General features: G+C 34.9%; 5 protein-coding genes across 7 annotated transcripts; 2 read left to right on the top strand and 3 right to left on the bottom strand.

The window, feature by feature from the left end:
• Positions 1-999: 999 nt before the first annotated feature.
• RTFL12 (ROTUNDIFOLIA like 12) lies at positions 1,000-1,733 on the top strand. Its single transcript, NM_001084915.2, has one exon. It carries the CDS (start codon positions 1,111-1,113, stop codon positions 1,276-1,278), a length of 168 nt encoding a protein of 55 aa, NP_001078384.1. The 5' UTR covers positions 1,000-1,110; the 3' UTR covers positions 1,279-1,733.
• A 61-nt stretch (positions 1,734-1,794) lies between these two features.
• EXT12 (Proline-rich extensin-like family protein) lies at positions 1,795-3,370 on the bottom strand. 3 transcript variants are annotated; one of them, NM_001340858.1, is made up of 2 exons: positions 2,952-3,343; positions 1,799-2,147 (listed from the first exon to the last, which is right to left on the bottom strand). In NM_001340858.1, the coding sequence occupies exons 1-2, from the start codon at positions 3,303-3,305 to the stop codon at positions 2,016-2,018; spliced, it is 486 nt and encodes a 161-aa protein (NP_001329460.1). In that variant the 5' UTR covers positions 3,306-3,343; the 3' UTR covers positions 1,799-2,015. The 3 variants fall into 3 exon arrangements, with proteins under 3 accessions (NP_193075.1, NP_001329460.1, NP_001329461.1); NM_001340857.1 differs by having other exon boundaries at positions 1,824-2,873; positions 2,952-3,370; NM_117413.3 differs by having other exon boundaries at positions 1,795-3,363.
• Positions 3,371-4,607: 1,237 nt separating this feature from the next.
• Positions 4,608-5,379, bottom strand: MEE56 (Heavy metal transport/detoxification superfamily protein; the record flags this gene model as incomplete). The annotated part of the gene is made up of 3 exons (NM_117412.1): positions 4,608-4,882; positions 4,968-5,050; positions 5,150-5,379. 3 exons carry the CDS (start codon positions 5,377-5,379, stop codon positions 4,608-4,610), a joined length of 588 nt encoding a protein of 195 aa, NP_193074.1.
• Positions 5,380-6,794: 1,415 nt separating this feature from the next.
• Positions 6,795-9,368, top strand: AT4G13370 (serine/arginine repetitive matrix protein, putative (DUF936)). The gene is made up of 5 exons (NM_117411.2): positions 6,795-7,924; positions 8,057-8,275; positions 8,362-8,453; positions 8,538-8,818; positions 8,914-9,368. Exons 1-5 carry the CDS (start codon positions 6,827-6,829, stop codon positions 9,243-9,245), a joined length of 2,022 nt encoding a protein of 673 aa, NP_193073.1. The 5' UTR covers positions 6,795-6,826; the 3' UTR covers positions 9,246-9,368.
• Positions 9,266-12,141, bottom strand: AT4G13360 (ATP-dependent caseinolytic (Clp) protease/crotonase family protein). Its single transcript, NM_117410.7, has 10 exons — positions 11,803-12,141; positions 11,532-11,633; positions 11,342-11,406; positions 10,949-11,083; positions 10,755-10,851; positions 10,340-10,469; positions 10,077-10,255; positions 9,841-9,968; positions 9,644-9,745; positions 9,266-9,561 (listed from the first exon to the last, which is right to left on the bottom strand). Exons 1-10 carry the CDS (start codon positions 12,026-12,028, stop codon positions 9,460-9,462), a joined length of 1,266 nt encoding a protein of 421 aa, NP_193072.2. The 5' UTR covers positions 12,029-12,141; the 3' UTR covers positions 9,266-9,459.
• Between the last annotated feature and the right edge of the window lie 356 nt (positions 12,142-12,497).

Raw genomic sequence — 12,497 nt, 5'->3', positions numbered from 1 at the left:
TCTAGAAGATCTAATGCATGCACTGATGGAGAAAAAGTAGAGAGTGCTATTGATGGAGCCAAATTAAATAGGAAAAGACAATTGTTATACGTATATTATATGGTCCAAAGTCTGCGCTCCGTAAGGTAGAAGAGTCAAATAAGTATGTAACGATCGATTTGATTCTAGATCTTTTATACATAATAAGATTGGATCCACTAGCGTCAAGTACTTCTCATCTTTTCTTTACTTTTTCTTATATAGAATAATATTCATTCGATAATTCGATTAGTCAAAATTATATAATATTACTAATTAGACGCTAACAAAAGTAATACTAATAATTAGATGTTTGATGAAAAGTGAAAACTATGCTAGCATTAGCATGTTTAATAATAAATGTTAATTATTATTATTTTTTCAGTCAAACTAAATGTTTAAGAATTTCCAAATGTATAAAAATATATTTGGTATATTCGTTGAAAATATTGACTAAAATCTAATAAAATTAATAATTTCATATATAATACCAAGTATAATTTCATACATTTGGAAATTCTTATATTTGTAATTTGACTAACAAATAATAATAATTAATATTATTATCAAAGATCTAATTACGAATACTATAGAAAAATGAGAATATGAGATTTAGAATTAGAAATTTGCATCGTTTTGCGCATTTTCACTTTTATATACATGATGAAATATTTGTCACTGCTTCATCACTCTCTAGTCTCTATCCTTTCACTATGCAGTTTTTTTTTTGTGTGTGTTAAGAGTGTAGATGGACAGTAAAAATAAAAAATAAAAAAAAAAGTAAAAAATAAAATTAAATCTACTTGAAATTTTGTGTAAAAAAGATGGGCAATAACGTCATATAAACAATGAATAAAAAACGTGTTGGATAAAGAAAAGGATGAGGAATATTCGCAGAAAGATGAAGAAAGAATCTAGAAGAAGAAACAAACAACATAAACGTACGTAGGTAGGACCACGTAGCAGCCGCGTCCGACATCACACGCTCTCTTCTATAAATATTCTCACATCACTTTTTCTCTCATTCTCAATTCCTTCTTTTTCACATCTACCCAAAATTCCAAAACACCATCGATTTTTTGCTCTCTTGAAATGTGTCTTTTTATGTCCAATTCTTCTCTTCCAACTAAACCGAACCGGAAAACCAGGTTCGGAGATCGGTGTTTACTGATGGCCAAACAGCAACGAACCCGACTTTACATACTTCGACGATGTGTCTCCATGCTGCTTTGCTGGCACGACCACTCTATTTCTGATTAGTTTGCGGTTTCGGTCAGATTCATGAACCGGACGGACCAAGAAGTAGAAATCAGAAGAATGTGATGTCATTTAGAGTTTTTCTTGTTTTCTTTTAGAACTCTTCAAGGAATCTTTTGTAATTGAAGAAGACTCTAAGGATTGGGCCTTTTGGGCCTTTGTACATATTGTGTAAATAACATATGAACTTTTTTTACTCAATGCCCAATTTTGTTTCTTAGTAAAATATTCGAATTGTGTTGTATCAATTTAGATTCGTTAAGAAAGATGAAGAAGTAGTAGGATCACTGGACCACAAACGAAGTTCAAACATTTAGGATTGATATGAGATTTCGTCTATTGGTTAAAGTTCGTGTATATTTTGTTAGGGAAGGAATTATAAGTTCTATCTAAAGGTTTGTATTCTAAGATTTAAATTACAGAAAATGCATACAAATTGTATCACCAAAAATACTGATATGTATCCAAAGAATTTTAACATTTCTCTTCTAAATGCCATTGATATACAAAAGGCCTATTAAGATTTAAGAATGGCCCGTAATCAGATAGCAAAATAAAAAATATTATATATTTCAACTCAGTTGGAAGTATACAGTAAGTGCATTTTCAATATAGCAAAGATTTATTGGTGAAATGAAATCTTAAGAAGATAACAAAAGTACAACAATAAAGAATAAAGACACAAATAAGGAAAATACATGATTGCAATCATGTTACATGTTTACGAAGCCATTCAAGAGTCAATAATAAGGTGTCTTGTAGATGTATGGTGGTGGTGGAGATTTGTAGGTTATCTTCGGAGAAGGAGAATAGTATGGTGGAGGTGGTGGGGAGTTATAGATGTATGGTGGCGGTGGAGATTTGTACTCTACCTTAGGAAAAGGAGAGTAGTAAGGTGGAGGTGGTGGTGAGTTGTATACGTATGGTGGTGGTGGAGATTTGTAGTTTACCGTTGGAGATGGAGAATAGTACGGTGGAGGTGGTGGTGAGTTGTATACATATGGAGGTGGAAGTGAGTTGTATACGTATGGTGGTGGTGGAGACTTATAGTCTACCCTTGGTGAAGGAGAATAATATGTTGGAGGTGGTGGAGAGCTGTAAACATATGGTGGTGGTGGAGACTTATAGTCAATCTTAGGAGAAGGAGAGTAGTATGAGGGAGGTGGGGGAGAGTTGTAGATGTATGGTGGTGGTGGAGATTTGAATTCAACCTTAGGAGAAGGGGAGTACGGGGGAGGTGGTGGAGAGCTGTAGACGTACGGTGGTGGTGGAGATTTGTAGTTAACCTTAGGAGAAGGGGAGTAGTATGGGGGAGGTGGTGGAGAGCTGTAGACATATGGTGCTGGTGGAGATTTGTATCCAACCTTAGGAGAAGGGGAGTAGTATGGAGGAGGTGGTGGAAAACTGTAGACGTATGGTGGTGGTGGAGATTTGTACTCTACCTTAGGAGAAGGGGAGTAGTATGGAGGAGGTGGTGGAGAGCTGTAGACATATGGTGGTGGTGGAGATTTGTAGTCAACCTTAGGAGAAGGGGAGTAGTAAGGGGGAGGTGGTGGGGAGCTGTAGATGTATGGTGGTGGTGGAGAGTTGTAGATTACCTTCGGAGAAGGAGAATAATATGTTAGAGGTGGCAGAGAGCTATAAACGTATGGTGGCGGCGGAGATTTGTACTCTACCTTAGGAGAAGGGGAGTAATATAGTTGAGGTGGTGAGAAGGTGTAGACGGATGGTGGTGGTGGAGACTTGATGTCTAGTTTAGGAAAAGGAAAGTAATATGGTAGAGGTGTCGGGGAATCGTAGACATTTGGCTCTGGGTGTGGTGTGTACTTAGGCTCTTGTCTTCTATATTGTGGTGGTGGGGGTGGGGGTGATTCTGAGAGATAAGGAGAATAGTTTTTAGGTGGATAAGGGGAAGTGTATTGTGGTGTTGAAGAGGGTGAGTCGTATGCTGTCACTATAGCCGCAATGACACTAAAGACCACGACATAAACTAGGCAATGACCAAGCCCTTTCATTCTTAAGGATATCATCTTACCCGTAGCTCCTCTTTTAATCTCCTTTTGTTGTTGCTTTTCTGTTTGTTAATTATGATATAGTTCAACAATGTAACCCTTTATATAAGATCGTTTTGTGTAATAATTAAATTATCTTCTCCATTTGGGTTCGTGTGTGGCACTTACAAATAATTTTGAAGACGTGCTAAGTTGCTTGTTTGAAAAGTAGTGATCGTTCAGGAGGGGATGAATATATGAGATTCTCTTGCAAATTATCAATAAGTTTAAGATATCTTCACATTCTTTTGTCGATTTTTTATAGCAACTTGCTTTAAAGGAACAACAAAAGCCATATGTTGATGATACTTTTGCCATGTACTGGAAAGAATTAAGAGTTCCGGTGAGCCGACAATCCAACGGATTCTCGAAGCATTAAAGTTAAAAGAGTATATTGTTTAATCGTTGGTGAATTTTGCAAATTTTTGTGGATCAAAGGTCTAAACATATATAAAGTAAAATGTAAAGTTAACCATAGATTATCGATACATGGTATTTATATCAAAAGTGTGAAGGCTGCACGGATTAGGTTTTGGGTTATATCCCAAATTATCTCATACTAATATGAGTTTCAGTTGAACGGGATTTTTATGTGAGTCAGTCTTCGTCTAACTCAGGTCATTCTCAATTTATGGGAGGACTCTCGACAAAACCAATAAGAAAATAAAGTCTCTTACTAAACTTCAAAAAAAAATAAAAATTAGGCTCCTTTTATATTAGAAAGAATTTTAAAATTGATGTTTGGACTCATAGCAAAGACTTATATTGCATTTGCATACCCCTAGAGAGGAGACTGGTCTAGTTGAAACTTGGATTGATATCTCAACAAAGCGTTACATTCTAAAAAACTTAGTTGTCCAAGTACTTGTCATACATATGTTAGACACAAATCAATATGTCCATGGTTTAAATACATCATCACTATTACTCTATATAAGGTTTATTTGCATTTTTTTAATAACTTTTTAATACAAGGAAGGTTTTGTTACCTTACCTACGATGGCAGAAAAACATTGATCTTTTGAGTTTCTCTCTAAAATCGAATTCTAGGACGTAACATCGAAAAAAAAATAGATTATTTTATAATATGGAGTAATATGATTTTATCCATTAAAATAATTAACTGAAAAGATGATATCAATTTATCCATTCAGCTCTAAAAAAAATATTGAAACCAAACTTATTAATTTCTCAATTATATAGTATCAAAATATGTCCAATAGATAAAGTCGATCTATTACTATGCCAAGCTTTCCAGATACTAGTTTCGACAATGTTCAATTACGAAATAGAACATGCATTAGGATTTTCATCACTAAACATCATCCATCTAGCCATTTCTTTCTCATCATCACTACTAGGGTTCATATAAACACCTCTATCAATTTCATTTTCTTCATCTTTCGTTATAGGTTCATCGTCCTTTTTTTCCTTTTCCATTTTGACTATCCTTTTACGCATTTTTTCCTCAAGTTCTTTCCACAATTTCTCTTCATCAAAATCGCCAGTGATGACAACTTTTTTGTTTTCTACATCGACCTTACATGTTTTGACCCCTATTCATACACCATTCAATATAAATGATTAAAATAACACATATTTCAAATATATATGAATAATAGTATTATTTTTATTATATACCTTCGAATTTAGAAATAACTTTTCCGATGTCTGCCTCATACTTCTCACTTAGAAATGCTATATGTATTTCAAGTTTTCTTGTACTACAAAAAAAAAAAAAAGAGAGTTAAAACACATGTACCATCTCAAGAAAGTACACTTGAACAAATGTAATAAAAATTATTAAGTTAGAAGTGATCTACCTTGTTTCAGGTTTGTCAATTTTTTCTTCTACTTCAGGAGTCTCATCTTTTTTGTCGACTATATCACCTTCTTCATTCTTCTTTGTAACTGTCTCTTGTTCATTAGCTTCATTTTGAACAACATCTTCTTTCTCAACTTTCTCATTCATCGTCAAGATTTCTGCCTTTTTACCAGTTTTTTTCTTGAGATTTTTCAATAATTTTTCCAAATTAAAATTACCAGTAACCATAACTTTTTGATTTTCCATATCTGTTTTACATGCTTCAACTCCTAGCAATCACATATCATTTAAAATGGTTATCCTCAATAATATATATGATCAGTTCAAACAATATAAATTTCCAAAGCTGTGTGATAAATGTTCACATCATAATATTATATTTTTGCATATAAACTCCACTAAACACACAAATTTTAAAAACAAAGAATATATAAAACAAAATTTTTTAAAATTTTGCAACTATAATGTAAAACTTGAGATAGTAAAACCATACATATAATTTTATATAGTGTCAATTACACCAAAAATATGAAATATAAATATGGATTCAAAAAAAATAATTCTAAGTATAAGTGTTAAGCTATTGTACCAACTACCATGAATGAGATCGATATAGTGTTATCATAAATGTGGACTATAATATACGTTTACCTTCAAATTTGGACATAGCTTTTTTGACATCTTTAACACAATTTTCACAATGCATCCAAATCTTCAACTCGACTTCAATTGAATTGCTAGAAAAATTTTCAAAATAGAAAACACGTATATAGTATCGTAAGAACATAGAAAACACATAACTCTTATTTAATTAACAAAAAAAAACTTATTTCGTCACTCTACTTTTCAGGAATATTTCGTCGTGACCGCTTTGACCAACAACCCATCGCGAACTTATTCTAAATAAAATATACTACTTGTTTAAGAATCTTCTCACCACAAAACCTTTTCAGAAACCTAACACTTTAAATAGAAAATAAGAGTACAAAATTTTAGACATACAACCATAATTTGTTTATATGGAAGTTATATAGAGAATATTTTCTTTAAAACATTAGCACAGATTTTTTTTTATCTTAATACAGATGTCAATATCTAAACATTATGTATTATCTTAACTTTTTTTTTGTATATCTAAACATTTAATCACAATTTAGAGAAATAATCACCTATGGTACTTTATTATTTTACTATTAAATCTTAAATTTTCTCATTTAATTTTTCTTTTCTACTAATATATCTTATTATATTTATTTTTATTTTAATGGTGTTCTTTTATATCATTAAAGACATAAAATCTGTGAAAGTATAAGATATGTGTTAAAATAAACTATATATAGGAAATGGAGAAACATTAATAACACATAAGATTACAAGTTAATTATCCTTTTTCAATAAACAACATTTTAAAGTGTTTTTTTCCAGTCATATTATTTTAGAAAATGTTTACTTAAATATTAATATTTTTTTCTTTATTATTGTTTACTTATGTTAAAAAAAACTCCGATATTAAACCGTTACCGTAGGTACTAATTCTGGATAAAAAGTTAAAAACCAAAATAAAGTTTGATTTCAAATTTTGAATCTTGTAACGGCCAAAGCTTCTTCAATAAACTTCTCCTATATTCTTCTTCTTCTTCTCTGTGTTTCTCAAACTCACAAAGCTCAAACAAAAATGGCTTCTCTTGCTCCCGGAATTCTCTTAAAACTCCTTCAATGCATGAACTCCGGCACTCGCCCCACCGGAGATCACAGATCTGCAATCTTACAAGTCACCGGAATCGTCCCAGCTCTCGCCGGCTCCGATCTATGGCCTAACCAAGGCTTCTACGTCCAAATCTCAGATTCTCTCAATTCCACTTACGTCTCTCTCTCCGAACGCGACACAGATCTAATCCTCAGTAACCGTCTCCAGTTAGGTCAATTCATATACCTCGAACGCTTGGAATTCGCTACTCCAGTCCCACGTGCCGCAGGAATTCGTCCCGTCGCTGGTCGTCATGCCTTCGTCGGAAAACCAGAGCCGTTGATTGCAAGAGTATCTAACGGATCTAAACGAGATTTCGTTATTCAGCCAGTTTCTGATTCTGAGTACTCGTTAGATCCAATCGCTGTTTACTTGAACAATAGAAGAATTGACGACGACGGTGACAGTGATGTGAAACCTAATGTGAGACAAGCGCTTGCTCCGGTGAACCAAAACGAAGAGAATCGTAACCAAATTCGAAATCAGAAACCGAAAACGACTCCACAGAGATTCTCGTCACCAGCATCTTCTAAACGATCAGTCTCATCAGGGAAGAAGAACTGTTCTGGTGCTGTAGCTGTAACGGTGGAGAGAGATCCGTCACCTGTGGTTTCTGGTAAAGGGAGGAGATCTGCGTCTCCGGTGCCGTCAAAATGCGTTGTGCCAAGCTTAGCGGCGGCGCGTGAGGAGAATAGGAAAGTAGCTAGAGAGCCATCGATTGTTGTGCCGTCAAGGTATAGACAGCCATCACCTAATGGAAGGAAGATGAATCCTTCTCCTAGTGGAAGAAGAATGTCGATTTCACCGGGAAGAAGACTTTCTAGTGGTTTAAAGATGACTCCAATGGTTGGAGATTCTTCAGGGAAGAAGAAGATGGCGGTGATTGCAGCCGGAATCTCAAAAGTTTCTGAAGCTTTAGTCGGTTCGTCTGCTAAGAATGGTAATCGGAAAAATTGGGAGGAACCATTAGCAGGTGATGGTAGTGCTAAGAATAAGCCTGATCACCAAGCAATTTTGCGTACTCAGGTACTAAAAACTTTGTTACTCAGTGAGATATAGAAAGTTTGTTTAGTTTGATGAACAAATTAGTGTTCTGGTGAATGAAATTTGAGTTGTTATGTGTGATGGATTGAAATTGATAATGTACAATTGTTGTAGGCTGCTATGACGAGGCGTCTCAGTGATGCAAATAGGAGAAAGAGTGGTTCTTCTTCTTCAGTGTGTGAAGAGAAAGCGAAGTCGTGTTCATCAGAGAGTAGTTTATTAGAAGAAGTCTCAGCCTTTGAAGGACTTGGTATCACTTATCATGAACGGAAATGGACGGATGGTAGTGTTCCACTGGATAGTATCTCTGATGAACTTGCAAAACTTGGAAAGGTTCGAAATAGTGTTTTGTGTTTAAGCTACATTTAGACTAGAGAGTATTCTCATATCGAATTATGGATTATATATCAATTTTCCAGGAGGCTATGAAAAGAAGAGACTTTGCTGCTAAAGCTGCAGCTAGAGCATTGGAGGAAGCTAATGCCAATGAGTGCATCATAAGATGTTTAAGGTAAAACTCTTATACCATCTCATACAAAATTTAAAACTGTGGTAATCAGTCTTGTTTAAGCTTTCATCTGGTTGAATATTTCAGTAAATTCTCCGAACTTTCTTCGGCTTCCAAGGTGGGGAATCCATTGCGAATCATCAACGAGTTTTTGAAAATCTATGAAGATGTCATGAAATACAGTAAGATAGCTTCAGAAAACAGTTTCAGCTTGTCATCTGATCAACAAAACCCAATCTCTCTTTGGGTTGAAGCTGCATTAGCTACTAACCTCGAGGTGGTGTCACTAGTGAAAAGCCATGAATCACCATCGTCTCTGAAGAAATCAATGCCTACTCGTCTCTCTCCTAGACCTTCTAGCAAGACAGGTTTGTTCTTGAAATTGAAACATATTTCCATTACAAACTAACATACATAACAAAAATGCAGAAAAGTAAGTTTCTATCTTTGTGGTTGTTTTCAGACAATATTGTTGGGATGTGGACAGACTTAGATGGCTTGAAGGAAACGGCTAAGTTTGCGGTGAATCTACAATCTGAAATGCAAGTGTGGTTCATTGAGTTCGTGGAAGAATCGTTAGACAACAAAAACGCAGCAAAACGATCTTTAGACGGTAGTTCCATAGCTGCAGTTTTGTCTCAGCTGAAACAAGTTAACGAGTGGCTGGACCGGGTCTCGTCGAACCAAGAAAACAAGATCACAACAATGGACAAGATCGAGCGGCTGAAACGCAAGATCTATGGATTCGTTATCCATCACGTCGGATCTACATATGACAACTCTGCTTCTTCTTGATTTCATCTTTTTTTTTTTGTCTGCAATCACGTTTCAATGCTTTGTAATACAATGGCTCATGTTTTTAAAGATAATCTGCAACGGTTCAAAAAAAGTGCCAATTTATTGAATAGGTTATACAGTAACAAGCTTCTTCAACACATGGCTAAAGATTTGTTTTTATTCATAGAATACTTTGGTGGACAGTTCTTAAACAGAGAAAGCAAAATGAGAATCAGACTTTTAACTCTTCCACTTCTGGACTTAATGGTTTAAACAGAGCTTCCACTTCGTTTTCGTCTACCTCTTCAATGCTTGTCGGGTTCCATTTTGGATTCTGCACAAGATTTTTATCAGAGAGGATCACTTTTGTTTTAATTGAGCTAGAGAGCTAACGATTTGAGTGGCAATGAACAAACCTGATCCTTGTCAATCAAAACTGCTCTAACACCTTCAGCAAAATCACCACGCAGGGCAGATCTTAGTGCAATGCGATACTCAGTTTTCATTACGCCATTAAGCTTCACGAAGAAAGGTTAATATGTAAGGTTAATAGTCTTCTTTGTCTCCTGAAACGAAGAACTATAATGAAGTTCTAAGAGTTGAAAAAACTCACTGTTGCTAATTCGTTTTCGGGTTTACTCTTGGCACATGCAACATTGGAGAAATACTTTTGTGTTAGGTAAAGAGAAAATGGTGCTCCTTTTTCCAAACCTTTGAGTGCCTCATTAGCCCATTCTACAACTGTATCCAAACATTGTCAAAGGTAAGTCAGCGATTTTAGTTTCACTTAGATTCTTAAAGCATAGTTTTGAGATCTATGAGCATTACAACATTCATGAAAAATAATACCTGAAGACTCAGTGCTTTGCTGGTACTTTTTGAGCTCTTCTATTGTTTCCTTAATAGACTTATTTGAGCTAAAGGCTGACTCTATGTGAGGCAAAAGTGATTTGAGATGGGCCTCAGATTCAGGATTGCTGCTGTATTTTGATAAAGTTGCTTGGATGTCTTGATTAGGATCCTCAGAACTGCATCACCAACATGTATGAGTTTACGAGAGATATGCACATGAAATTGTCAGGATTGAGAAAAGGAGATTGAAAATTGCGTACAGGTTAGCTGACAAAATGGCTTCCTTTAATGAAGCTAGCTTTTCAGATGGTACATAATGCGTCCCAAGACCAACGAACAGTGCGTCTGATGGCGCGGAGATCCTTTTACCAGTCAAACCAAGATAAGCACCTGCAGATATTTATACCACAGTAGTAGTTACATATCGTTGAAGGTCTCCAGTAATCTTTACTTTCGCTTCTAAAAACAATAAACAGGCTTCCATCTACATGAATTCCGCTCTATACAAAACTTAAAAAGTACTTAAACAAACAATCATCATTTTCACCAGATTATGAGCATTTTTAGATAGCAACCAACTAGGAATGACCTTTAACTGGTGTTGTTGACCATTTCCTTATTCTTTTCAAAAAGGTAAAACTCTAGCCAGTGTAAAGGATTTGGATATGAACATACCAACAGATCCTCCTCCAGGGCTATGAGCTGCTATATATGAAAACCCGACATCAGGGAACAAGCCAATTCCATTTTCTGGCATGGCAAGAACCGTCCTCTGGAATAGAACAAAAAATATGAAAGAGAGTCAAGAGAGTAATACCAATTATTACCTACATAATAAGTACAGAACAAGGTTTCTTTTGTTTTTGTACCTCTGTTATCACACGGTAGCGACCATGTCCAGAAAGACCAAGACCAAATCCCATTGTTATACCATCCATCAATGAAATATATGGCTTTTTGTACGCAGCAATTGCACATATCAGTGTATACTCTGCTGTAAATACCTAAGGAAGCAAAATATCGAAGTTAAAAAACTACATTTTGGAGGCTATACTCTTAAAAATGCTAAGAGCAAACCATTCAAGAGACAAACGTAAGGAAGTATAAATCAAACCATTCTAGAGAGCTCTTGGAAAGACCAAATTGAAAGAGATCACACACATGCATGTTCATCAAATTAGTACACCATTTAATCTTAACAAGTTTGAAATAATGCTAAATCATCTTTTGAAGTTTGACAAAGCATAATTTATTTTATAAACCTTTTGCACAAGAGGTGTGTTTTTGTCCTTTTGGATTTCTGCAGCAACTCCTTTAATATCCATCCCTGCACACCATTCATATAGATAGTCACTCCAAAACACACTTCCCAAACGAACAAACAATTTCAATTTAAATGAAACAATCTACATAACATAGCTTCCACATAAAAAGAACAAAACTTGCAATTACCTGCACAAAAGGCCCTAGATGTGCTTCCTTCAACGATAACACATTTCACTCTCGGATCAGATTCCCATTCATCAAGAAAGCTTTTATACTTTATATCCATATCTGTAACATCATAATGAAGCTTCTTATAATTATATCTGAGCCTAGCAATCATTTGTTACATCCAACTATTTCAAAGCCAATTCCTTTTAAAAAAATGATTTTGAATTCAGTAAACACTAAAAGGTTCTTACTTTATCAAACCCAAGAAACAAAAATTCAAAAGGGTCACCTAAATTCATGGCGTTGAGAGCTTTGGTTCGATCGAGAGTGATGAGAGCGACACCATTCGGAAAAACATTTCCTTTAACGAAATCATCGACGCCAGCTCCGGCCATCGCTGAGAATTTCCGACGATCGGAGATTGAGAATCTGAGGGTTTGGTGGAATTGAGAAGAGAAGGTTTGTGAGAATTTGGGGAAAAAGATGCGATGAGACAAAGTTTTGATGATGATCATAGTGGTGAAGAAGATACAGTCATCAGCGACGGAGATAGAGATGGTAAGTGAAACACTCTTTCTGCTTCAGAGGTTTCTTTAGACCGTAAAGTCACTTTTGTTGCCTTTGTCTCGGTCCATTTGATTCGAGCGGTTGAGTCCATGTAATTGATTTTAAATTATTTTTATTTGACAGAAAAAAAAAAAACATGTTCGAAAATCAGCATTAAAATAAGAAGATTTTAAGATGATTTATTTAATAGTGAAAATCCTGAATTAATAGCCAATTGGAAACTAATTATAATAACCAATCTAACAAATGGCTTATTCCTTACAACAATATTAAATCGCAATTAACACATATGCGGTTTACAATATTACTTTAGACAATATATATGTCTAACTAGATAAGGATTCGCATATATGTGAGTTTTTGGTTTAAAATTTTCATAATCGGTGAAAAAGTAAAAACTAAAATTATATGAACCAC

Source organism: Arabidopsis thaliana, chromosome 4 (genome assembly GCF_000001735.4).
Source record: "Arabidopsis thaliana chromosome 4, partial sequence".
NCBI classification, from domain to species: domain Eukaryota; kingdom Viridiplantae; phylum Streptophyta; class Magnoliopsida; order Brassicales; family Brassicaceae; genus Arabidopsis; species Arabidopsis thaliana.
Note: the sequence above shows the minus strand (reverse complement) of the source record. Positions and strands in the feature narration are given on the sequence as shown.